Below are 27,957 nucleotides of genomic sequence, written 5' to 3'. Positions count from 1 at the left end.
GGGCTCCTTACACTTTGTAAGGCCCAGATCCCCAGTTTAAGTTTTCTACTACAGGAAGCTCCACAGCTCTAACCCATTAAAATAAAGTCCGCAGATTCAGCTCCTTTTCTAGCTGCAAGTCCAAAAGACCTTAAGTCCATGTGAGATACTCTCGGTATAGTTAACATGCCCAAACATAAGTGCCAAGCTGAGAATCCAAGGGAATTTCACCCTGGGAGTAGGTCTCTCATAGTCTCTGTGTCAGAACTGCCAGCAACCTGAGGGTAGGTTGGATACTCCAGTACACCTAAATTGGCTCTAGACATCTACACTGGCACAAATTAATCCAGCCACTGAGCCATTTGGCCCTCAGGACAGCCTCTCCCCCCAGAAGTACGGAGAGCCAACTGCTGTGGTTAGCAAAAAGCCTGAAGTGCCCACCACTCCCCTGAACTTGTGAATCAGGGCATCAGTCACAACCTTCTGCTCAAGTACCTATAACAGCACTCTGCTTGCCCATTTGGCAGCTGTAAAACTAGCAGACATCTGTTGTGGCACAGGCCAAATACTTTTCAAAAAAGATTGCATTTATTAGTAAGCTGCAACATAAGGTTTAGCGACATCAGGTCAGAAAAGCAAAAGTCCATGCTTAATTTCAGCACAACCTATCTGCATTGCCCTAACATCCTTGATTGCCTCCTCTTGCTCTGCTTCAGCTGCATGTCTCTGCAGTCAGCTTGCACCCTTCTTCATTGCCTGAAAATCCAGCCAGGCTATTTGCACAAGAGATTCACTCAGAACTTGTTAAAAATTAAAGAGTGGGCCACTGGTTTCCAGGTCTAACCTTGAGGTAGCCCTATGCCTACACTTGAGTCTTGACAGACTATGCATGTCCACAGCAGCATGTTTTGCCCTAGCTGCTTGCTTCTGCATCCTTTATTTCAGTCAGGAAATTAACTCCTTTGCAACTAATGGATGACTCTCAAAAATAAGAGGCGTGTCCTTTTCATACCCCCAAAATATATAATTTTTGTCCCCAAGCTGCACCACAAACAATGCCACAGAATCACAAATGTGGATTTGGGCCTGAGAACATGTCTCTTCTGCCTCTCTCTCCCTCTCCAGTGAGTCTCTCCCGGACATCACCATTCCTGACAGCTGTTGTGGAAGATGGCTGGTACTGGAGACTCCTCCATTCTCTGGACAATCCCCACCAGAGCTTTACTAATGGAAAGTTCTTCCAAGTGTCTGAACCAAAGCCTCTCTACTGCAATACAAAGCCTCCCTACTGCAATACAACTACAATATTTTCTGTTATCTTCTCCATGAACAGGAAAATCCAAATAGTTTCTTCTTCTCTGAAGGTGCATTTTATGTTTTTCAACACCATTAATCTGTTTGTTCTCCGTGTTCTTTCACTGCAGCTAAAGAAGCTCAGTTTCCTCAGTCTTTCTTTGTAAGCTGTATTGTGGGGAACTGCAACCATTTTTACCGCTCTCCTTCGGCTGTATCCTGTAGGTCTTTCCTTGACTTACCTTTGGTTGGTGAACATGCTCTCCACCATACCAAGAACAATCTGATCAAGACCCAGAGATATTAGAGAACATTACACTAAAAAAGCTTGCAGAAAGGCAATAAAAACAATGCTAGTGAGAGTTAATGCTCATTATTTCTCAGTGCCTCTCTATATTATATCGTTTTCCCTCTGTCCTTCATTTGCAGCTTGCAAGTTCTTCAAAGTTGTAACTCTTTGTTACAGCTTTGCCCTGATCTGCATTCAGGTAGTGACCAATTTGTTTCTGGAATACCAATTATTACTACCAGCACCATCTTCAGGGCTTTTACTGTATTCTTTTCTTTATGCAGCTTGACTGTGCACATAGGCAAACCCACAAACCCATGCCCCCGTTACCTGTCCTGCTAGACAAAGTGCTCTACAGATTCCCAGCATGGAACCTGCAACCTGTCAGTGGCATGGTGCTGTAGGGCACTATTAAATTGATAAAATTGCATCCCAGCTAGGAGTGTGCCAGCCCAACAGCACAGGCAGAAAATCATACTGCAAACTTAAATCATAGCACTGGTTCAAATCTGTGAGGGAGTAGACTAAAGACTGTGCTGCTCATTCTCTATAATGAATCTCTTGTACAGATACTTCTCAAGATTCATTCCTAAAGCATTCCTCTCCCCTCTGCACAGTCACGTACTTTTGATATCACAGACATTTTTTATTTCCAAGGTGGAACTCTCAGCCATTTTTAAGTGACTGTGAGTTTTCAGATTGCCCTTTTACTCTAGCTCTTATTTCTTTCCTCCTGCATTCCCTCACAGTAACACCTTCTACCTCCTCAGCAGTGCTAGGACTCCTCATAGCACCTCCTAACAGCAGAGGAGCAGGCCATTCCCAAGTGTCAGAAGTCAAGCAAGCAAGGCAGAAGGCCTTGGCTAAGCAGGGATCTTCTCTTGGAAACAAGGCAAAAAATGAAGGTGTATGCCCAGTGGAAGCAAGGTCAAGTGATGTGGGAAGAATTCAGAGATTCTGCTTGCTGCTGCAGGGAGAAAATTCATCTGACCAAAGCTCAGTTGGAGTAAAAGCTGGTCAGAAATGTGGAGGACAATAGAAAGTTTTTCAAATACATTAATGGCAATAGGCAGTATAGAAATATCATTGGCTTGTTACAGGATGAGAATGGTCACCTCACAAACAGAGACAGAGATAAGGTAGAGGTGTTTAATGCTTTCTTTGCCTCTGTATTCAACACAGATAATGGACCAAGGGGGTGTCAGTGCCCTAAGCTGGAGGACCATGACTGCGAAAATTATCAACTCCCGGTCAGCCCTGAAATTGTGTGGGATCTGCTGCTCCAGCTGTATCCCTACAAATCTATGGGGCCTGATGAGATTCATCCAAGAATTCTCAAAGTGCTGGCTATAGTAATTGGAGTTGGATCAGGGGTTGGACTTGATGATCTTGGAGGTCTTTTCCAACCCAATCTATTCTATGATTCTATGATTCTATGATTCTATGATCTCAAAACCTCTCTTGATTTTTGAGCAATCTGGGAATCCAGAGAGGTCCCAGCTGACTGGAAGCTGGCAAAGGTTGTCCCAGTTTTCAAGAAGGGCAAGAAGCAGGACCCCGAAAACCACAGGCCTGTCAGTCTTACGTCAGTGCCTGGTAAATTTATGGAGAAGATTATTCTGGAAGGTATTGAAAAACACCTGAAAGACAACGCAGCCATTGGTAACAGCCAATGTGAATGGCTTCATAAGAGGAAAGTCCTGCTTATCAAATCTGATTTCCTTTTATGACAAGGTAACCCACCTAGTTGATCAAGGGAAGCCAAATCTTTTTGGGTTTCAGTAAAGCTTTAAATACTGTCTCTCACAGAATCCTTCTGGACAAAATGTCCTGCACGCAGCTGGATAAACATCATGCCATAGGTGACCAAATGACTCACAGATCGAGCACAGAGGGTAATAATGAATAGGGTAACATCCGACTGGCAACCTGTTACTAGTGGGGTTCCACAGGGCTCCATCTTGGGCCCTATGCTCTTCAATGTCTTCCTTAATGACTTGGACATGGGACTGAAAGGGATATTAAGCAAGTCTGCAGATGACACAAAACTGAGAGGAGCTGTTGACTCCCTGGAAGGCAGGGAGGCCCTGCAGAGAGACCTCAATAAATTAGAGGACTGGACAATCACCAACCATAGGAAGTTCAACAAGGGAAAGTGCCAGATTCTGCACCTGGGATGGAGCAACCCTGGATGTACGGACAGACTGGGAAATGAGAAGTTGGAAAGCAGTGACAGAGAAAGAGACCTGGGGGGTTGTGGTTGATGGCTAGTTGAATACAAGTCAGCAGTGCCCTGGCAGCCAGGAGGGCCAACTCTGTCCTGGAGAGCATCGGGCAAAGCAACACCAGCTGGTCAAGGGAGAGGATTATCCCGCGCTGTTCTGCACTGGGGTGGCCTCACCTTGAATATTGTGTGCAGTTTTGGGCACCACAATGTAAGAAAGATACTAAGCTATTAGAGACCATCTAAAGAAGGACAACAAAGATGGTGAAGGGCCTTGAGGGGAAGCCGTATGAGGAGCAGCTGAGGTCCCTTGGTCTGTTCAGACTAGAGGAGACTGAGGGGAGACCTCATTGCAGTTACAACTTCCTCATGAGGGGAAGAGGAGAGGCAGGCACTGATATCTTCTCTGTGGTGACCAGTGACAGGACCTGAAGGAATGGCCTGAGGCTGTGTCAGGGAAGGTTTAGGCTGGATATTAGAAAGAGATTCTTCAACCAGAGGATGGTTGGGCATTGGAACACGATCCCCAATGTAGTGGTCACAGCACCAAGCCTGCCAGAGTTACAGAAGCATTTGGACAATACTCTCCGGCACATGGTGTGACTCTTGGGGATGGTGCTTTGCAGGGCTGAGAGTTGGACTCGATGATCTTTGTGGGTCCCTGCCACCTTGGCGTATTCTGTGATTCTGTGAATCCAGTTGCCACATCAACTCTTCCTGATTGTGGGTCCAGCTGCAGAAATCAACTCTAAGACTGCAGTGGCAAAGCCCCAGTCTCTTGTCTTCAGCAGTCAAACAGTACATGTCTTGATTTATAAACAAACAAAAAAAAAAAAAAAAAAAAAAAAAAAAAAAAAAAAAAAAAAAAAAAAAAAAAAAAAAAAAAAAAAAAAAAAAAAAAAAAAAAAAAAAAAAAAAAAAAAAAAAAAAAAAAAAAAAAAAAAAAAAAAAAAAGGAAATTTAAAAAAAATAGAGAATGAACAGCACCAAATCCAATATGTCAGTTTTGGGAGGGCATAAAATTACCTTGTGCTCCACCAGGCTCTGACTTTGTGGTTTATCTTATTATTCAATACCCAGTGATGTTTCAAATTCTCTGCCTTGCTTTGCATAGTGCTTTCACCCATGAATTGTTATAGATAAGTCCAAGAAAGGAGTTATCAGTTAGTGCAGCTGACTGCAGCAAAGTTGGCTAGGGATTAGATTAGAGTCATTTTTAAAGGAAGGTGTACTTTGGGTCAGACCCACAAACAAGAAAGAAAAATATCTATGAATGTCTGTTGGTGAAATAGGGGCACATGTGGATCAGGGAAGGGAACAGAGCAGCCTAGTGACAATGCAGAGGTGAGGGAGGGCAGGTCAAAGTAAAAGAAAGGAGTTCAAATATAGCAACTTTAAAAATAGTTGTCCTTGCAAAACAACTGAGATGAAAGCAGAGATCCAATTGGAGGAAGAAGTCTCCATCACATGCAGTTATTGCCAGAGCAATGCACACAGTAGCATTGTGCAGCCTCTTTGCAAGCTGGGTAGAGACCTGCTCTGTGTGGCTTCTGCACAGAGCAGAAGACTGAAAACCTTGGGCAGTGCAGCATCACCACAAACAGATGGCAATTCAGGGTTCCCACGTCTTCCACACTCACCTGTGTGTGCATGCTGGCACCAGACTGCCTTTCTCCTGACCCAGGCATTGTGGAGTTATCAGGCCTGAAGGGCCACTTCAGTATCAAACCACCACACGTAGACAGAGTCCACTCACCATCAACAACCCAGGTGTCTTCTGGATCTGCCAAGTGTGTGAGCATTATACAGGCTCTGCACGGTTTCTCCACACAGGAGGCAATAATAGTGCTTTAAAATTTCCTCAGGACACATTTGGCAGTACACAGGCTTCAAGTCAGTCACACTGTTAGGAATCCCACACACTTGACCAGAAAACATCTGTAGAAGAATCACCACAGCTTTGCCAGTCAGAGGCAAAAGCTCCTTGCACAGCTTTAGTATTAGTATGTGTGATATCAGACAACCACAGTCACATCTGTTGCAATGAAGTGGGCTATGAAATCATAGCTACAGTACACTCAACTTTTGCTTGCATGCATGTAGAAGATGGAGATGATCTGTTCGTCCCAGCATCAAATCATGCCATGTATTTCATCTTTGAAAGTCAGCTTCCTTGCAAGATAAACACAATGAGCAAAAGGAACCTACTGAATAATCCCAGGCAAACACAAAACAGAAATTAGTGAGGCAGAAAGATGTTAGTTCCCACACTCGTGTTAATATCATTAGAAGTGTAGATGTTCATTCCAAGGGAGAAAATTAACTAATGAAAAAGACTTTTAGAGGAGAGGTGGCAGCTAAGTACAGAGGAATTTGAAATCTATTTTGTTTGCACATGAGACGGTTAACAAATTATGAAACACTGTGAGAAATTTAGAGGATGTAGTTTGGTGAGGGAACAATTCCATTTTTCACCCATTTTCACCAGCAAAGGAAGGTCAGATCCTCCTGTCTTCTGAGTACTAATAGTAGTCAACCTACTGTTATGTGGGTACTAACCACTGGGCAGTAGGGTGAAATCCTGCACAAGTCTGGCAAACCTCCCAAAGACTACACATGGGCCAGAATTTTCATCCAAGTAATTAGAAAAGCTTAATCATCACATTAGTGCAATTTCTTAAGCACCTCTGTAAATCAGGGAGGCAAAGCAAAAAAGCAGGGCATTAGAGTCAGGGCAGCTGGAGCATTCCAGCACCTTCCCAGAGGCGGGAGATAATGCCTTCCTTTAGCTTTCTGATGGAAGCTGCCTCCCACCTGCAAGTGGAAGACAGTAGAGGAATGAAAGCCATATCACTCCCTTTTCAGTCCGGGGGTGCTGAATCAGGTACACCTGAAGCAAACAAGCCTACTGGGCCATGAGTAGACTTAGGGGAAGTTGAGTAGCCAAAGGTCTGGGAGAAGCAAGGTTTCTTTCCACACGGAGAAGTAAAAATGTCTGGGAAGATAAAATCTGCCAAATATTTATTAAGTATATGTATGTATATATAACTTTAAATATCACAGTAGCTAGGCACCAGCAATGAAAAGGCGGGGAGAAAGCTGTTGTTTTTTTTTTAATCCTGTATATCTCATCCTCCCATCCCCTACCCACCAGCAATTCAGCCCTGATCATTCAGTTGAAGGAGGCCAGCTCTCATCTCTAAGGCTGCCAAATTCTGGTGGTAGGGCCATTGTCTTTTATTTGACTGCAAAGTGCCAAGTACATTTATGGCACCATATAAATAATAAATAAAAATAGTCATTGCTTCCCTCTCCACTGACTTATACTGATGTGAGAAGCAGGACAATCCCTTGCTTCCCCTCCCCTTTCCCTTACATAACTCTCCAAAGACAGCTTTTTCCAGACTACCACGCAATTAGCACAGAAGCAACCAAATTTAACCAGTACCTCCATAGGAATAGCTCCAAGTGCTTCTTAAAAGGAAGATGAAAAGGAAGGGTCAGTGGTGGCAAATGCCTGGGAAAGGCCAGGATGGTGTGGCATGGGGAATGCAAAAGCTGCAAGCTGCCACAGCCCCATCACCAATGTCCCTCATCCAGCAACTCCCATCCACGCCTCCAGCAAAACCCAAGGGTTTGCATTTCTTCCTTTCCAGCAAGGATTAATTAAGCCTACAGTCTGTCTCTGACTATGCTCTCCCCTTGAATCCTACCTGCTCAAGTTCCCAACTAAACTGCATTTTTTTTAACTGGTATTAATCCTGAAAAATCCCATTGCAAGTATTTGCTGCCAGTAAGTCATAGAATCATAGAATGGCTTGGGTTGGAAGGTACATTAAAGATCATCTAATCCCAATCCTCATGCTATGGGCAGGGACACTTTTCATGCTATCAATTGCTCAGAGCCCCACCCAATCTGGCCTCGAACACTTAGAGGAATGGGGCACCCACAAGTTCTCTGGGCACCTGTTTCAGTGCCTCACCACAGTCACACTAAAGAATTTTTTCCTAATACCTAATTTAAACTTACTCTCTTTCAGTTTGAAATCATTGCCCCTTGTCCCATCACTACATGCTCTTGTAAAAAGTCTCTCTCCACCTTTCTTGTAGGCTCCTTTCAGGTACTGGAAGGCCACAATTAGGTCAGCCTTCTCTTCTTCAGGCTGAACAATCCCAGTTCTCTCAGCCTTTCCTCATCCCTCTAATCATTTTGGTGGCCCTCCTCTGCACCTGCTCCAACAGCTCCATGTCGTTTCTGTGCTGGGCACCCCAGAGCTGGATGCAGCACTGCAGGTGGGGTCTCACCAGAGCAGAGCCTGGGGGCAGAACTCCCTCCCTGGACCTGCTGCCCAGGCTGCTTCTGATGCAGCCCAGGATCCACTTGGCTTTCTGGGCTGTGAGCTCACATTGCTGGGTCATGTCCAGCCTCTCATCCACCAGCACTCCCAAGTACTTCTCTGCAGGGCTGCTCTTGATCCCTAGATCCCCTAGTCTGTATTGATACCAGGGGAATCCCTCAAGAAGAACAGAAAAAGAGAGAATCTTGAGAGACCAATTCAAGGCTAAAGCACATTGCAACCTCCTTGCCATTGTGCACTACACAGTGCTGAGCATAAGAAAAAGAGGGAGAATGACAAAGTAGGACTGAAGAGGGTAGAAGAAAAAAATGCGTGAAAACTCACTGAATTTAAACATTTATAGTCTTAAAACTACTGAATCACATTTTAGCACACAGGCACAGAGGTTTGCTCCAAAGATCTCAGCATAAAAAATCATCCCAATCCAAAGTGCAGAATGTCTAAATCTGATAAACTTACTCATCTGCAACTGCAAAAATTTATCTGAGATCATATTTATGTACACAATAAATGTAAGTCACAAGTTAGAAAGATCTATTACTAACATTGATATGCTGTAGCTATTTAATAGCTATTTATTAATATGAAAACATTAGCATAATATGTAATTAAACATAATAAATGTGTATTTTGTGTAATTGCACACAATATGTAACCACTCTATGGAGTATTAGTAAATACGTCATACTATAGCAACTGATGATTTACAAGGAGATAAAGAGAAATAATCAGACTGTAAACCATAGAAGTTCGGACTGTCAGAGCTAGTGGCAGTGGCACAGTCTTACTTCTGTCCAGCTAACTCATATCACCACAAAGGTGTCCTGAGAATAAAAATCATACTGCTGTTGAAAGGAATGCATATTTTCTGCCTTTGGACACCACCACATAAAAACTCCTTTATATCCTGCCAAAATGTGTGAAATTACCACAAATGTCTCCTGATAGTGAATGTTGAATCCCATGGAAGATTTGTACTGCCTCCAAGCCATCCAGATAGACAATCTTCCCATGACAGACCTTACAAGGTACAAGACTGACCCCTACTTTTAGTCCTCTTGAAAAACGTATAGCTGCAGATATCTGCTCTGCATTTCCCTAGGCTTCTCCAGAACAGGTATTTGTTGTACAAAAGCTGCAAGCTCAGAAAAGCATTTAACTTCAATCATGTGAATAATAGTCCATTGACTTTAATGTCACCACTCATGAGCGCAAAGTTAAGCACATGCTTAAGTGTTCTGCATATCTGGGATCCTTGTATAATGTCGATTTAATGTGCTGCAGAGCACAATGTGGGAAATAATTCATTTTTCAGTTTCACGGCCAAGCATCTGCCAGAATAGAGCAGATCAGGGCGGGGGGTGGTTTGCAGGTTTTTCAATAAGACTTTAGCTTTGTATGATCCTGAAATGTTTCTTTCACCTCAGAACTACATGTGTCGTTTTGTCTTCCAGTTATCTCCTTCTGACTCTTTGCTTTGTTACAGAAAAAAAATCCTTTTTCTTTTTCCTACTTTCTCTAAATCTAGGTCAATTTTATGAGTAGTGCCTTTAGAAAATGACACGTCAAAATACATGTCAGAAATATCAGAGTATTTTGTTTCAAGTATACTAAAATGAGCTACTTTGGAAAATATCAGAATTTCCTTCTGCTTTCTTATGCTCTCCTCAGATTTTTTACATTAAAAATGCTAGCCAGCTTTAACTTCAAAACTTATTAAAAAATACCCCAAAACCAAACACATATCTATTGAAAAAATAACTGACCTATGCCAAACAGAAACAAGCCCTTTGTCTTGACATTTCATTAACATCTTAAAAAGCAAATAAGTCAAATACATGTGAAATTTCAGCAATCTATATTCATTTGCAGGCATGCAGAAATCCATTTCTCTCCTTTTCATGTCGATTACAAAATTACCATTTTGATACTTTATTAGCTTCTTTGGCATTTGCAACTAATTTATATGAAAGGATACTATTTTTTTATTATTATTAACCTACTGCATTCTAAATTATTTTATTTAAATGCCCTACTGGCTGTCCACATTTGCTTTTATTCTATTACTACTGTATATGAATGGAAATTACGTATAGCTATTAGATTACTTCACACATTAGTTCATTTTATATAATCTTTCCTGTATTTATTGCCTTCGTTAGACTGAAATACCGCAGGCGCTTGTTTCTCTAATGTGTCTGAAGCTCTCCTGTTAATGGAAATGGGGTTATATCTCCTGATTACAGTCAGATGAAATCCAGACCCGGGAGTCGACTGCAGTATTCTGCGACAGGCTGTCTTACCACCGGAGACTTTGCAAGGGGTCAGGGTGGTAGCAGCCCCCCACATGGATTCTAGATGGATGCAGCTCAGCAGCGCGTGCAAGGATGCTCTGGCATCCTTGTTATCAGTTCTACCAAGGGGCAGAGCTCAGGATGGGGAGCTGACATGGCCAGCGTAGCACTGCCCTGCCAGGGCCACATCAATCCCCTCTGTTGCACAAGGTGGACCAGCGGAGGCAGTGGGTGCTGGTTTGGCACCTGTGCAGAAGGAAAGTGATTCAGCATGCCACAATCACAGGGAGTTTGGAAAGGGGAGACTGTTGGAGCAGCACTCTTTCTCCAGAGATTAACATAGTGGAATTAACACAGTGGAATCATCATGTGGTGGGTTCCTGGGTAAGTTATGGCACCTCTTTTGAGCAAGATAGGCCTAAAGGGTGGCACTCAGCAGGGTGAGCATCACCTGGGACAGAGAGAGTGACAGAAATCACTAAGCTCAGCACAGGGAGTCTCCAGACACCCTTAGTTTAAGATGGTACCCTGGCACAGAGGCACCCACTCCAGCCCAGCTCAGACAGACCTGCTCAAGCGTCCACACAGCACAGCAGGCACATGACATTAGTCATTGTCTTGGCCGTCACTAGGAAGTAAATGCTGGGGCATAGCCAAGACACCATCCAAGTCCTGAGACATCTGGACTGTTTCAGCCTGTTTTTCTGAGGAAGTGGCACATCAGCAGTTGCAGGCACCTCTCAGAGTGGCTTTTCCCAGGCAAGGCCCAAGGAAGAGGGTCCAAGGAGACCCTCAGGGTAGTTGTCTCAGAGTGCAGCCAGACTGACCTTGACAGGTGTACCCCAGCCAGGCACAATAATGGATTTTATGAGTGCATCTGGCATTTTGGCTGCTCTACAGTGCCAGTGGGACACCTTCCCCAGGTACTGTCATACTACAAAGACATTTGCAAGCAGATCTGGGTTTAGGCAAGTAGAAACAATATCCCTTAAAATAACTATCCCTTTTCTTGTCGGCTAGGATAACATCCTCTGCTGACTCCTTATGCTAGACACAGATGCCCTTACCAGATGATGGAGAAGGCCAGGAGACTGATCTGCCTCAGTTCTGTTGTGGATATCAGATTAGACATCGGAGATAAAAGACATTGGAAGCAACAGTCTTTTCTCTTGGAAAAGATAGTCTTTCCCCCCTGGCTTTGAAAGTCTGAAATGGCTTTAAGCAGGTAGGAAAAGGGAGGTAGAGCACAGCACACCTCCATGTGTCCTGGTGTGGCTGCACCCTTCATCCTGGCTAAGTAGTGTATTTAGAGGGTGAGTGAGCTGCAAGCAATTATGCAGGTTTTGGGAAAGGAAAAATATGAGATTCAGAAAAGCAAATTCCTCCCAAATTAGGGATAAATGCCTGGATGACTGCTCCCAAGTTCTGCAGGGCCCTCTTCATGTTCAAAGAATGGAAATCCATGAGACGAGTAGATCAAGCTCATTAACTCACATCTTTTGGATGGAGCTAGTCTCACCTGTCTTTATTTTCCAAAGGTAGCTGTTGGTCTCCAGTTTCACCAGACAATTTTCATCTGATTTCAGATGCTCTGGTAGATTGTAATCCCAATATTGTAAATACTGTAAATAATTGTAAACCCAAATATTGTACTTGCACTAGCAGCTTTGTTTGAGGCATACCACAATGCTCTATGTACTATGGCCTTTCTCTTCCCCAAGAAATAAAGCACATACACCTTGGGACAGCAAAAGAAAATACAGGTATCATGGCAAAGAAAAGTAGAAGAAAATTACCTCAATATCATACACACAGGTCACCCTACAGTGAAATCAGCTAAGACAGGCCCAGAAACTTGTAACCAAAGGCTCTGTGAAGCGCCAGGAGTTACCCCTTTCAATTGAAATTTCATACACATATCTCTGCAGGTGTGAAGAATATCTTAAAAACACGAGAATAAAAGCATGGCTCTCTCCATGAGCCTAGGCACAGCCTGAAACAATAGATCACAGGTACAAACTATCCCATTTAGCTCAGACAGTTGAAAACCTAATGATGACAAACTAATGTTAACTCTGATAGGGCTGGCTGGTTTTGAACAGTATCTTCCAGTCTGAAGGAGCCCACAGCTTTTAAGGAGTCTCTGCAACAATCTCCATCTGACAGAAAAACATCCTCCCCTCCACCCCACCCTCGACACAGCACAGTGCAAATGTGAAGACAGTGTGAAACAAATTGAGGTCAAAATTAAAACAAATAACAGAAGCACTTCTGCACAAATTGTATTATTCTGTGCCATGTTTCATTCCAGGAAAAAACAACAAATGGGAAAGAAAAACTCTTTAAAATTAATCCATCACAGAATTTCTAGCCCGCTGCACAGGACACTGTATGCACAAGGGGCCTGGCCACAATTTATTTCTAGACTGTCATTAGGGACACGAGAGTCAGTAACTATAACCGGTCCAGCAGTGCAACTTGCACCTGTGGTCCTCTTCTTGCTGCTAGCCCCAATAACAATGCATGCAAGCTTATTTGGCTGCCCTACAACAGCACGACCCCTTAGCCAGCCCCAGCGACTGAGTAACAAACTCAGCATGGGCAATTGAGCCTCACAACACTGAATTCCTTGTGAGTAACCTCACCCCAAAACAAAAATTAAGCAGTGTGCAAAGCTTTACACCCTCGTGAACCAGACAGTGCTACCCTGCATGCACGCATCAGCAATCTCCTCAAAATCCTCAAGTGTTCAGAGTCCAGCAAAAGCAAATGGTCTTCATGGACAAAATGCGGTGCAGATAAACAAGGCAGTGAAATGGTCTGAACAGGGAACAACTTCTTGTGCTAAGCCTCCAAACACCTTGAAAAAAAAGACACTATAACTTTAAGTGCAAGCAATAGTAAATCATCAAAGCCATGCTGATTTACCCCCATGGGCAGAACTTTTCCTCAGAATAAATTAGCAGATCACATTTGCTAGCCTAATGGCTAGCATTCCTGCACAGACAAATTATTTCAGCCTGAAAAAACAGGTTATACCCATTGTACACATCACCTCCAAAGCTCCATTAATTCATTACTTGCTGACAGTCAAGGTGCTGTTTGGAATTGTGCAAGCAAGCACAGTTCAGTTCTGTTTATAATTAATTCCTGAAGTGCTTAAAATATGTAAAAGTGCAACTGAATACCAGTGAAGAATAGTTGTGCTATTCAAATTAGGGTCTAAAGCTATGATGTGACTATGAAAACACCTATACAGCTTCATAGTGAAAGCAAAGAAAAGAGAGTGGAGCAGCCTCTTCTGTAGAAAAGGCTGCTTTGAGGGTTTGGGTGGATCAATTACCTTTTTGTCGCTCAAGCCAGACACCTGGTCCACGTATTCCTCTTGGATCATGAAGGCAGCCAGGTTGGCAGTGTAGCTGGCCAGAAAGATGACAGCGAAGAAGGCCCACACCGACACCATGATCTTGCTAGTGGTACCCTTGGGATTCTGTACTGGCACAGAGTTGTTGAACACCAGCCCCCACAGCAACCAGATAGCTTTGCCAATGGTGAAAGAGGGACCTCCTGGCTCTAAAATGATTGAGAAACATGATCCCACAGTGAGAATCTGAGAGTAAGTGGACTGCATTTCCATTCACATACACATCTTGACTTCAGAGTTAAGAGCAGTATCTATTCCCACTTGTGAGGTAAATATCTGCATCTGAACTCTCCTACGTTTATGACACCGTATCTCAGCAAAGCACATCCTGAAAAATTATTTTTCAAAAACATCCTCAGATAATTATTCTGTCTCAGAGATTTCCATTGAAACCTTACACAAGGGCATTCTTTTTTATTTGACTGAAGTATCTAGAAGCCCAAACATTTCATTTTGGTTCAAGCGTTGTTACCAGAAATAGTTTGCTCAGACAAATTCTACCCTCATTTCTAGCTGCTCAAGGGTGATGTCCTTGAGCTCCCGGCATATACCTGTGTAAAACATGGCTCTCTGTACACTGTACTTGTACAGGTGCAAGGAAGAACACCATCTAAAATAGCAGGGCTCTACAAATACTTCTGCAAGAATGTTTCATTACCCACTCTGCCAAAGACACACAAACCAGAGAAGAACACAGCTCCCTCTCCCCATGTTCTGTGTCTAAGGTACATAACAGTGATACATACTCTGCCTCAGGAATATCTGCAGCTCTGCCCCAGATAGTCCAGGAACAGATCTAGTGATATAAAAGCTCTTATCTTCCCCTCACTCACTTTTCATACCCCACACAAGAAGCCTTGTGTGCTCATGAAGCACTAGGTCTGAAAACTTGTAAAATCACACCTGTCTTCCAACAGCCTCATATCCCCAGCGCATGCTGGTTCCATTAGTGGAAACCTAAACCATAATTTCCTCATCTTGAGCACAAGAAAAGCTGATAGGGAGAATGCAGATGCAATTACTCCAGGATTCTGCTTCAGACACCAGGAAGATCTTAGGATGAGAATCCTCTGGTACAGTTCAAACACCTGCCAACCTGCTCAGCACCCCATGCTTATCAACTTGGGTAGGCTGATTGGAGCCTAGTGCTGCTGCCTGTGGTTGGCTCCAGCAGATTAGCAAAAGGAAAGAAAGTTTTGACACATTTCTCCAAAACCCTGAGCAGCAAATAGCACAGATCATCTGAAAGCACCAACATGTTACTCTAAGTACAACTGAACAATGCAGGGAGCTCATTTTGCACCCAGGGAACCGCACACCAAGACCAGAGCAGAATCATCGCCTGGCAAAATCGGTGCCTCTAGATACCAATGAGGTAAAGTTCCTACAACAAACATGGTTTAGCAAGTCCTTGTCTTTTTTACATGCTGGAGTGGTATGTTTATATCCCTTCTACCTAATGTACCAGGTGAAACACCTGAAAAACATGAGTGGTGTAAGGTGTAAGGAAACCTTGAGAAGTTCCCTCTTAAAGCCTTCCTCTCTCCAGTGATCACACCATGTGCTTGCACAGTTACTTTGTCAGCCACGAACCAAGACTGTAATGGGAGACTTCAATCCAAACCAGGAACCTAGAATCCTTCTGAGCTCTCCAACTTTGAGTGCCCAAACAACAGCACAACATTATTTAGCGACTAGACCAGGGCATGTCCACTTGACCCTGGAGAGAAAAATCTTAATGCTCATAAAGAGAAAATGCAGGTGTGGGAGGCAGGGGCATACTGCCATAGTTCAAATGCAGCCAAAGTAACATTAGCCAGGGTGTTCATTACCAAAAGCAGCATTGCAGTCTCTGCAGGAGGTTTCTCTATCTTCACATCACATCTGTCAGGAATTATATCTGCCTGATCATGCCGTACTGTTCATAATTGCTCAGAAATATTGATAATTACGGCTGCAGTTCAGCTGCAGTCTTGATAACTGCACAACTGCATACCTGTACTAAGAACTGCTTCTAGTTCCTCACGTGTATCAATATCTCTCAAAAGACTCACAGGTTTATCAGTACTTACTTGTGTCCACAAATCCATGGGGCTATGATCAGTTGCCATAAAGGCCTCCACAGCTCCATGTTAAGAGACACATTCTCCGCTTTTCTCCAATTTCCCGTGCATGTGGTTCTGCCTGCATTTTCATTACACTTTTTATTTTCATTTCTCTCCAATTTGATGGCATAAATTCACTCAAAGCACTAGACTGGGGAGCAAATGACTGCATTTTTCAGTAACTATCTCTCTGCCAGTATTCTGAACAGGCCAATAAACCCAGAAAGGTTCAGAGGGCTGATTTATCACAGAGTGAAGATATGCAGATGACAGAAGACTCAACTTACTAATTGTCTTCATCTCAATAAGGAAAAAAAGGCTGTCCCTTAGGCTGTCTGTCCATCCTCTCTTTAAGTCATCTGGCTGCCCTCTGAAGATCAGAACCACAGAGATGGATCACTCGGTTGTTCCCATCTTTCCTGGTTCCCTTGCAAAGTTATTCTTCACCCGCTCCCAAGAAAATGAGCTTCCCATTTTCTCGGTTGGTCTTAGAAAGCCAGAGAGCCAAGTAGGGGAGAGACATGACCAGGTGACAGATGTGGAGTCTGGAGGACATAGCACTGTGCTAGGAGGCTGGCAGAGTAGCTTGCTCTCCAGGGAGTCGTAGCACTGAAGGATGGATTGACAGTGCTGAGCCCTATGATTGTCTCAGGGAGTGCAGCATCATGGACCCTGCCAACACCGACTATCAGGACCCATTTTCCCTCAATGAGAAACAAGTTGGAGCTGGTATTTGCTTTAGACATAAAAGACGACACAGCTCCGTCTCTCGGGCCAAGCAAATTATCCTTTATACACATCTGCTCTCTTCAGAGTCTGTTTTCTGCCTCCATCCCTGCCCTCTTTAGTCTGAACTCAATGCTCAGAGTGGGCTAGATCTGCATCATGTTCAAGGCAAAAAACACCCTGCAAAGGAACTGGGATTGAAAACAAGAGGGAATTATAGCAAGAAAGGGTTCCCCTTACCTCTGCCATCAGCAAGGCACCGATTATAGCCCACAGGGCTGAAGTACTCAAAGACGAAGACGGCCACCGCAGAGATGATAAGCAGCATCACAAACATCATCACCCATACATCAGCACTGAAAGGCTCTGGAGAGGAAGAGAAAACCATGGTAAAAGACCCAATAACAACCTCTCCTCCTTTGCTTTCCAGAGCACCTCAATGTGGGGCAAACTGGGTTGGGGGAAAACAGAACTTAAAAGAAAGCCTTCAACCTGATTCTGAAAAACTTCTTGAACAGGGAGAACTATAGTTTCTGCCTCTGTAATGACTGCATTCCATCGTGCTGTTCCATTTGTGACACATAGCTCCATCTGGAACTACATGCAGCCATTGTGGCATGCATTGATAAAATAAAATGAATTGATAAAAGATTGTTCCCAGGAAGTCCTCCAGCACCATCTGGAGAGAGTGGGGAAAATCAAGCAGAACTGGCAGAGTTTCAGACAAGCATCCAACTTTCAAGATGCTATCGAGCCAAAAAGCATCTCCAAATTTCTAAGGTTCAGCCATAACGATAGTAGTTTTTTCAGTGATTCCATTCCTGTAGCAATGGGAACGCTTGCTCATTCTAGAAATGTTAGCATTCGTGTTCTGCAAGTATTTGATCTCTGCCAGGTTTTCTCCTTCTCCACGACGGAACAGATAAAAATGGGACTGAACCAGATCAGAGAAACAGAGAATTTTGTTCCAGAGTATAACCAATATTGTAACCTCTGTTAAATTGCAGTTTAAAATTTTGGAGTTAACTTTAACATTGCTTTTATGTAGCCCAGCAATATTGGTGGACTTGGCTAAGGGCAAAAACTCCTGCAGAGAGAGTAGTCATGAAACTCCAACTTAAAGGCTTGGGAAAATCTCATTACCTGTATAAAGTTATTTCTCTTTGTAAATGTTCTCAGGACTCTGGCAAAGAGCAGACAGTAATTATATAACTCATATTGCTGCATCATAAAGCATTTTCTAAAGCCAAATAGTAGATACAAGGAAGACATGAATGTCTTGGGGAAATGCAGTATCATTTCTCCATTCTCTGATCACTCTCCACCACTGAAGGACATTAGAAATGCCGTTATTGGAAGACCCAATATCAGCACAGAACTGATGGCTCAACTGTTCTTGAAAAGGTCTATTAGATCTCTAACTTCTACTAGTTGCTCTGTCAAGGGAGGGTCAAGTTAACAACATCTTTGCAAATAATGTCTCTCAAAGTGCAACAATTTATTGCTAATTGTTATCACTAAGTGCTATGGCGTACCAGCTATAAGGTTTGAATCAATTTTCTTCTGGCCTACACTCCTTGAACATACTATTAGTTGAGTCACTGGGAAACCACGTGCTGCAGCGTAGGTGACAACTCTGAGTGAGCCCATTCTTTTCTGGGATTAGGCACACAATTGCTGAAAAATTCCTTGACTTGGAACTCTTATGCAGTGCCTGTTTGCATTTGCCCAGATTTTGCTAGCCTGGGATTTAGAACTAAAACAACACAGTATATTTTTATATACCTGTCCCACAGGTACTCCCAAAAAGGAGCTTTCAGGCTAAGAATCACAAGCAACCTTCACCTAATTTTTTAAGTTTTAATTTTAGATTTAACTGATACCTAAGAAGGCAGAAGGTGAGACAGTTCCATTGCTACGTGACACCATGACACTGATTCCTGTCTCAATGAAGGGCACAGAGAAATCCACCACTTCTGAACGCTCCTCATTAATGGTGAGGGATCCCACAGCCATATAGGCCCGTTTGGTGACAACCTGGAGGAAGGAAAGGAAAAGATCACACACGGACACGAGGCAGTTCTCAACCACCACAGTCAAGCCCCTTCTCATCTTCCTGCCTTTCAACACAATCCTTTTACTCCTGTAATCCCATTCCCTATATTATTTGTAACATCTTTGCTGTCTAATCTTTCATCAGGACACCTTCTTCTTTCAGGAAACCTATAGACATTAATCTTCCCCTCAAAGCTGGTATGTGTATAAAAAATAAATCCACAGAGGTCTTAGGATAAACACATCATCCACGGAGAAGACATCTTATCTCATTTTTCTGTCCTTGTTTTTTCCTCCCTCTAACACTGCAAAGTCTTATTTCATTCCTTATGCCCCTTATATACAACCTAAGCACAATTTAGGGTGCATGGATATCAGCCTCTTTTGAAGACTGTATAGGCCAAATTTGTGAGACCATAGAGAATAATAATTAATCATCAAACAGGAAAGGTAATCACGGTCAGAGTGTCAGAGCAGATTAATTCACCCACTGCCGAGAAAGAATGCAGGATAATAATTTCTAGAGTCACCTCTGTCCCTGTCCCAGAAGGGGATCCAATAATGATGGCAGACTAGACCTGACCCATGTCATCCAGCCCAGGGACAAATCCCACCATGGCCCCCCTTTGCTGCTGACCTCTCCAATCATTCCATTCCACGTCCCATTGATCTTTTTCCCATGCTTGCCATTAGTCACCAAGTAGAGGTCATAGGTGAACTTGACAGACTTTGAGATTTTCTTGAGGATGTCAATGCAGAACCCCTTGCAACATTTCTTCATGTAATCTGGCTCCTCGTCAGTTTTGTTCCTAAACCGTGACAACAATAATGTGTTAAAAGACTGGAAGAAACTCCTTTAATTCCCTTCTGTTGTCAGTTTGCATTCCCCTTCCCACAGCATAATGTGGACAATTTCTCTTGTGCTATCTGTGCTGGAAGGCGAAGGGACACATTACAGTGATTAGCCCAAAGGGGCCAGTCATGAATGGACACAGGATAGGCTGGGAAAATGAAGGTGATTTTCTAAAAAGGATTATCAGGTTATGATGGCACTGGCCAAACAGACGCTCAACATTCTGCTGAGAAGGGAGAGCCCAATAGGAGCAGAAAAACCCAGTGGTGCATACTCAGTCACTATGCGCTTTTGGCAAGGGACCGTGTTCCTCATGCAGGTGCCACTTAGGGGGTCCACATTCTCCACAATGACAAATGGTGCCTCTTCCAAGGTCACGATACTCAGGTGATCATCCTCACGTTCCTCAGAGTCAGGATACAGCTCAAAGCGTGGCCACACATAATACTTCATCTGCAACTTTTTTTCCTTCCATTTTCCCACCTGTGGAGACAAAACCACAGAAGTTAAACTTTTAGTTGTCCCATCCCTTGGCATCAATCACAGCTACTGCAGGACTGGAGGACCACTCTGGAGTACCCAAGTTCATGGCTCCTGTATGATGAGGACATTTCTGGGGAGAAGGCTCTGAGTAAGTGAGTTCAAACAAGAGGGAAGTAGAGAACGAGAAAGATGTCTGGGCTGTTTCATCTCTGTGATTGTCTTACCCTCTGGGAGAGTGAGCGGATAACCATGGGAGTACTATAACCACAGTCAAAAAGACATGACATCTTTCAATTTTCTCAGCCAAACAATCGGAACAGAGCTTGATGTCTCCTGAAAGGTTGACTTGAGCCTACTAGTCACAATAAATATGGGGGAGGGGGCCTTCTAAAAAAAAAAAAGGAGATACATACAAATGCTGAAACAAATGTCATTTTGAAACATAGAAGTTGAACCATTTCACTTGAAAAAGTCAAACCAGAATTTTTTAATTCCTCAAAATTTTGTCCTCATTTGTTTTCAGAGAAATTCATCAAACAAATTCAATTTAGCCAAACTTGATTTTGCCCAGAAATAAATCCTTTTTCTGGAAAAAGACTGCCCATTCATAGTCAGGACTGATTTCTTCCAAGAGACACGTAACTGAAGAGGCAGATGGTCTGCATTTTCAGAAGTGTCTTCACAGGAGAAGAACACAGACAGAGATGCTTGTTAACAGTAGTTCCTGCTATCCCCTGCTAAGGCCTTACTGAAATACCTGCTCTTTTCCTTTCACAATGACTTGTTTACATACCCTAGCTGGAAACAAGGAATTCTTTGGTTTTGGTTTTGACATGTGAAAATTAAAACCAAAAAGCATCTATGATTTTTTGAAATCTTGCTATTTTTCTATAATTTTCATCACCTCCATAAATTTCCATTGCAATTTTAGAACTCTCTATTTTCTGTTTCCTAAGTGAATAGAGATCATATCTTCAACAGTCAAAACAGGGGGTGGGACTCAGATGCCATATACCTCCTGCTACAAATGAGAGCTGTTTTGAAGGCACTAGAGTCCTTAAAGAGATAATACATGTAAGCACACCCCCTGCCCATGGTAGACAATTTCTTGCTAAAAATTCCAGGAAAAGAAAAAACTTGAACATCAACTATACTTTCAACTATCAAAGTTTTATCTTTGTTCTCAATTTCCTGTCTCCCCATGACAGTTGATACTAATTAGCGCCTTGGCTGAGAAGCTAACTGGGCTTTAGAAGGAACTTTCCTGCAGGATCCTCAAAGCAAACCCTCCAGGCCAGGGCTGAGACATGCTGATGTTGATGGCAGAGGCAGTGGGTGTGGGAAGCTTGCATGACTGCTCTTTGCCATGTACCTGCTTGGTGGGTAAACAGAAAAGCTTCATTCCACTGCAATCCAACACCCCTCCCACCACCCCCAAATTTCAGTCATTTATTTATTTAAATGACAGGATGGGAGGGAGAAGCACTTATTAAAAGCTCATTAGGTGTCAGCGGTTAATCTGTGAAACTCAAAGCCCAGCTGGGGTTTGGCATTTCAGAACATCTAGAATTCACATAAAACACTTGTCACCTTCAAAACAAACAAACAAACACTTCATCTGGCCATGAAAGAAAAATTCACTCTGGGGGCTTGTGGAGGGAGAAGAAAGGCAGAAGAAACCACCCAGAGACAGCAGTTTCCCCATCCCTACCCGCGGCATGAACAAAGCACCCCAGTGAGCGCAAGGCAGGGGGGTTGTAAGAACTCCCACTTAAGTGGTCAGGCAGGAGTTGTTCTAATTTTTAAATACACTTTGAGCATCAGGTTAAAGCTGGAAAACTGCACGCCTTATGAACTGGTGGCTCCTTATGTCCACAAAAGATAGGCAGTTGTCTAGGGCAGCAGATGATCTGAACTTATGCTAACATCTAAGCCTGGATGTGGACAGTGAATTTCTAAGGAAATAAAGAGCATGTACTCACATGCTCACCCAGGGTCTGCCCAGCCCTGGACTTCCCACTCATTCACCAAGCAGGTCAATTTATCATCACCTGAGACAGATTCCTGCAGTGCTACTTCAACTCTCAAGTAACTGAGCTCAAATCCCCAAAAGCAGTTCAGTGAAGCTACCAGACAAGCAGAATAACTGCACACACAGGGCACAGTAGGGACCAGCGATTAAGATGCTGCACAGAACAGCCCAGATTTCAGCTCAGGAACATTAACTTATCATAGAAATAAGTGGCTGATGAAAGAGACATCTTGCAGAATCTCAGCAGCACTTAGATATCTCAGTAACAGGCATGATATAACCCCCTAAGTGATAAATTAGATCAGATAGGCAAACCCAACCCATAATTACCCAGAAGTTCTCTGGGACAGAAAGGGGAGTTTATAAGGCTGTGTGCCAGGCACGTTTCACAGCGTTGTACTACATAGACAACATCATGAAATTAGGATAACAATGACAGTCTTGTCACAGCCTTCTGTGCACTGAATCACCTAACCTGCAAATACAGTAGTACATGTCCTTTCCTTATTATTCAAATAAAATAATTCTAGATTGTCCAAAGAGGAGGAAAAACAGGATGTAAGGAAATGTTCTGACTTGAATTTTCAGATCAACTATAGAATGTCTCAAGAATACATGCAAATATTACATTTCATTGCTAACCTGAACAATCAGGCATGCCATATACCTGTAGACACGTACAGATACAAACAAGAAAAATCAGTAAAGCTTTGTGAATTAAAAGGGGGTAGACTTCTTTACATGCTTATGTATGCAAAGGTCAAATGTGTATTTATGTAGCTAAAGAAGGATGGGCTCAAGCAACATGTGGGCAAGGACCGATAATAAGAAACACCACACGTGCAGAGAATGGAAACGATGCAAGAGAAGAGGAAAAAAACCCATAAATGTGCATTATATGTTAGATAATCTGCCATGAGAGGGAAGAAGCAATTCACTGTAGGGACAGAGGTTAGCAGAATTAAATGCCAAAGATTTGTCCAGGTAATGATACCTACTCTTAAAGAATATAACCTACCAAGCTGTGTAGAGCAGAGCAAGGCATTTCTGAAGTCTCAGGGTATTTCACATTAACAGCCCATGAACTGTTATTACTTAGGTTTTGCTGAGTGCTTGCCTCAGCAAAAAGACAAAAAATAAACCATCCCAGGCATCCTACATATTGGTTACCCTGCAGTTTCAAGACACATTGGGTGTTCTCCAATCAGGGTCCAGTCATCCAAACTTCCACTAGAAGCCCTGGAAGGTCACAGGACCAGTAAAATTAAGGATACAAGGGATCTGTGAAACCTCCTTTCTAATCATATTCTCCAATCCCTAGGTATGTTCCTTTATGCCAGGACACAGCTCTTAAGAGATAGAATTTCACCTCAACTTCCCCTTGTTCTACCTGTACCGCATCCAATCTTATCGAGAAAGTAAAGTCACACTGGTTGGGGGATGCATTTGGAGGTGTTGAGGAAGGGGAGCAGCTAACTTTCACCTTAAATATAAGATTCTACTTTGGATTACAAGGTTGGAAGTAGAAGTCCGATACATTTCCAAAGAAAGAAAGGAAGAGCTATTGTGGAACAAAAAGTTAATCATATATGCTATTTGTTTGTCTAACTACATAAGTTATCCCATGCAGACAAAAGATGAGATTGCCTATGCAAGGGGAAAACAAGCGGGAGCCTTCTGAAAGCCTTCCAGCAGGCTGGCAAATTGCCTTAACCGTGGTATAATGCAGCCAGAATAAAAGAGTTCTGCAGTATGTTAATGCACATCTTTAATGCAAGGTGTATCACATTAGTTCACTGAAACTGATTCTTAACAGAGGCTTTTCTTTCCTCCCAAGGGAGTCTAAAGCTTGCAACAGCCATTTGTGGCAGATGTTTCTCTAACCTGTCCTTATACTGACAGAGAGCCCACGGTCTCCACAAGCAGTCTATTCCGGTGCTTAACTATCCTTCCCATTAAAAAGCTTTTTTTCCTGATGTCTAACCTAAATCTTCTTGCTGAAATTTATACCAGGAGAATATACTTCCTTATTCTCCTACATGTGCTCTTTTCAGTGTTATCAGGTCAGTAAGATATTTATAACACAGAGGAGCTGATAGTCTCATTCAGTGGCTATCTTATAAGCTATACTGGCAACAGCAGACACCTGTTCAAGTGACTAGCACTCAGTCTCACCATTTACAAAATCCTTATCCAGATAGGATAGGATGGACAAGTACAAGCTACTCCCCTGAATTTTCAAAATTGTCTGTTCCAGCAAAGGCAGAAGTCAATCCCCGAGTTCCTTCTAATACGCCAAGGCAGGACTTCAAAACACAAGAGCATCTGGAGAAACCTCTAAGTAATGTCAACAGATGGAAAAATGAAACCTCCTAGAAATTGGCTTGCAAGGTTTAGGCAGCAGAATACAGTTCTTGATTAAACCAGAAATGTTCAGATACATTTCTTGGGCAAGATACTCAGAGACATTGCATAGGTATTTGGGGTGAAGGTCCAGAAGAAAGCCTGAACATGAAGCTGCTTGTTTTTCAACAGGCTGGTGGAGAACTATGTTTAGGGAAAGTCTTTTGATAGTTATTATTTCATTTAGGCTTCTATTTGCACCATGCCTTGCACCACTCTCTTTTAATTTACAATCATATCTCAATTCCTTCCACCCTTGATATAGAAGAAATAAAAAAGGAACAAAAAGGATTTGGTTTCATTTGCAGAATAAAAGAAAGACTATTCCAAACCCACTTAGGACTTGAACTGCCTTCTGCATTTCCCCAGAAGGTCAGCATTTCCTTTCTCACTGTGGTTTGGGGTTTTTTTTTTGGGGGGGAAGGGGTGGGCTGGGGTTTCTTTTTTTTCTTTTTTTTTTTTCCCCAGGAGCTGAGGAATTCATTCATTCAAGTGGGGAAGCACTAAAGGAACAACACAGAGCATGGATTAGAAGGCAGAAATTCCCTATTCCTCTCAGAACCTCTGTAACCTAATCTTCACCCTTGTGCCTCCCTCCACATTGTGTAAAATTGAGATAATGGTATGTTTTCATCTCTGGTGTGTACTGGGTAGATAAACACAGAAAAGGCCATGAGGCTCACAAGTAATGTGGAAATGAGGAGACACACGTGTGTTTAGCGATAGATGAGGAAACATATACAGCATGCGTCTGCGAATGGTGTAAATATGAAAACTTCCTGTCTTTAATCTTTGATGTCAGATGGCTAACTGGAAAAATCTTACATAACTTTTACACTTGATTTTAACACATGAAAAATAGAAGATCAAATATAGAAAAGGTAAAGGCAGGCTATTGGGCAGGGGCCAGAAAATGGGACTGTTAATTGGTAATGTAGCTGATGGAGAAGCTCATCTAACCCCTCTGGGAAGTAGTGAGAGTCCAGGGAGAAATAAGAGTCTTGTCAGTAGAATTGGTACAGATCCCTATTGAGGACGTGGGTAAACCAGAACAACTGGGCAGGACCTGAAAAGGGCTACTGCAGGAGTAACAGAAGCAGCATAGAAATAGCAATGTAACTGGGACACTGCCAGTGGAAGGAGTCATTGCTCAGGATACATAAAATAAAGGTAGACCTGGGGGATGCAATTGTAACCTTAATGCTGCAGTAGACTGTGAAGAAATAAATAATGCATAAATAAAGTGGAATCATTTTAGATTGAAATTGTTTTTGGAGGGCTGCTGCAAGATATTCCACCAGGACTGAACTACAGAGATCTACTGTAGCTCCACAGGCTTGGCTTTCAGTCTTGATAGAGGTGTCATCACTGCTACTGAAGGAAAATCTTATCAGGAACTAAGTTATTATGGGAATCTTTAGCTTCATAGAGATAAGGTGGAGAACAAATGCAAATTTTAACAGCAGAACCCCGATGTCTTTTTTTTGGATCTGACAGTTGACACGTTTTTTCACCTCAAAATTACTCAACAGGCAATGGGTCGTGATGTTTTACACTCAGTTTGGGCAAAGCAGCGAGGTACCTTGCAGAAAAGCTAATTATCATAAATAACCTTGGATTGAGTGATTAGGGGAACAGAAAGCCTGCCTTAAAGAAGGAGATTAAAAAGCTTGTTTAACCTAGATAAATGAAAACCAAGAGGGGATATGACTGCTTGTATAAATAAAGGGGGGACAGATACACAAGGGAGGGAGGAAAGTGATTTATAAGCAGGAAAAACAATGCTGGTACAAGAACAACTGGTTGAGAGGAAATTTACCTTGAAAATAAGATAGATTTTAACCATCAGAGGAGGGAAGTTCTGGAACAGCTGCCCAAAAGGAGCTGTGAAAGCAACTAAATTGGGGTCAAGAAGAAGCACAACTGGTTTGCATAGGGCTATATGATTTTGCTGCCTAGAGCAGAGGGATGGGACCAGATGAGCCTTTACGGTCCAGTGACTTCAAGTAAGCAGAAGCAAGAGGAGGAATTCCTCTGTGAAAAGCCTTTTCCCACTGATTTTTCAGTCTGCAGATGTCAAAACTCAGTCTTAATCAGTGTATCTCTTTCACCCAGCTAACCGATGTGAACACAAAGACTCATGTTAATGGTATCTCCAACTCCTTGGCTCATACTTCCCTCATTCAGCAGCAAAACCTTCTCCAGTGCCCTGAGAATAAAACATTCCTCTCAGCCGTCACCCAAGCTGGTTAAATTATGACTCTCATACTTACAGTGCTGACATCACACCCATTACCAAACTTAAAATTCCTGTGAGGCTACAGATCTGTATCTTCACATAAACTGGTCTACAGCAGGTGGAGAAGACATGCCATGGAGCACAAAAATCTCCTGTTTACAGACACTTACGGTGATTAATTACCCACATAAGCCTAAGCAGACAAGAAATAGTTGTGAATGCTCCACTTGCAAAATTAATTAACACAAAAACACTCCTTCCTGAACCTCAAGCTCACCTTCCACAACCACCTGGGGAAGGCTGCTTTCTTGACTGCACCTGCAGAAGCAGGAATTGCTTCTAATATCCTTTCAATTAAAAGTGTAGGCTGCAGGAGATGGTGCAATTTGCTCCTCTCTATTTATACAGCACCTAGCAAGTGCCAGAAAGAGAGAGGCTGAGCTTAGAATACAGACAGGGTAAGGTACTTGCTTTACCACTCATTTTGGGAATAAAAGCTCTTTGCAGAAACATGGTCCCCCAGCCCACTGAGGTCTGGCATTTACACAGCGCTTGCCATTTTTGCTGAAACATTTATTTCCTGGTGCATTTATATGCTTTTTGCAGTTGCTAAGGTCCTGTCCCCTGCCATGATTAGCCTGAGAAGGTTAATGAGGTATACTTTGAGCGCTTCTGACTTCTGCAAAGTCAGTGAACTATGGAGCTCCACTGATGTCACAAAAAGGTCAGAGCTGTGAGAATGCCGAAGAGTTTGCCTTGCTAAATCATTCCTCCAAGCCAGAAGGAACCAAGAGTTCAATACAGGCATAAAATTAGCTAGGATCATCTGATACCTCCCTCTGGGAGATGGTGTGTTCTTGGTAGTAGCGTTAACTTGGTAGCCCAGAAGTGGCTCATCCAGGCAAGGCTGGCTCACACAGGAGCAGTGTGATCTCCAGTGGGACATATTTTATCAAGGACCTCAGTGCTACCTGATTATACATAACTATGATCTATGGAAATGCAGACAGCAGTCAGCACAGGCATAATCAGGAGACATGAGGGGAGAGGTTAGAGGAAGCTGTTCATGGTAGTGGAGGCTAAGATCTGAGTAGGCTGTAGAATGTAACTCTAAGCTTCTAGCATGACCAAATCAGGTGTTAGGATTTGGGAAGAAGAATTAAAACAAAATTTATATCTTAACAAACTCTGAAGACTGAC

The 27,957-nt window shown here is 42.8% G+C and overlaps 1 protein-coding gene across 5 annotated transcripts in view; it reads right to left on the bottom strand.

The window, feature by feature from the left end:
• GRIN2B (glutamate ionotropic receptor NMDA type subunit 2B) overlaps positions 1-27,957 on the bottom strand; it is a 208,634-nt gene that overhangs the window by 13,422 nt on the left and 167,255 nt on the right. For all 5 annotated transcript variants that reach the window (XM_027893846.1, XM_027893847.1, XM_027893844.1 and 2 more), the window contains 5 exons: positions 19,875-20,083; positions 19,385-19,556; positions 18,576-18,729; positions 16,933-17,058; positions 13,781-14,010 (listed from right to left, as the gene is read on the bottom strand). In XM_027893846.1, coding sequence (XP_027749647.1) covers positions 13,781-14,010; positions 16,933-17,058; positions 18,576-18,729; positions 19,385-19,556; positions 19,875-20,083 — 891 coding nt within the window. The remainder of the gene's footprint in view (positions 1-13,780; positions 14,011-16,932; positions 17,059-18,575; positions 18,730-19,384; positions 19,557-19,874; positions 20,084-27,957) is intronic.

This window comes from Empidonax traillii, unplaced genomic scaffold (assembly GCF_003031625.1).
Source record: "Empidonax traillii isolate 1590-97213 ecotype Southwest subspecies unplaced genomic scaffold, ASM303162v1 scaffold408:size522183, whole genome shotgun sequence".
NCBI lineage: Eukaryota > Metazoa > Chordata > Aves > Passeriformes > Tyrannidae > Empidonax > Empidonax traillii.
Note: the sequence above shows the minus strand (reverse complement) of the source record. Positions and strands in the feature narration are given on the sequence as shown.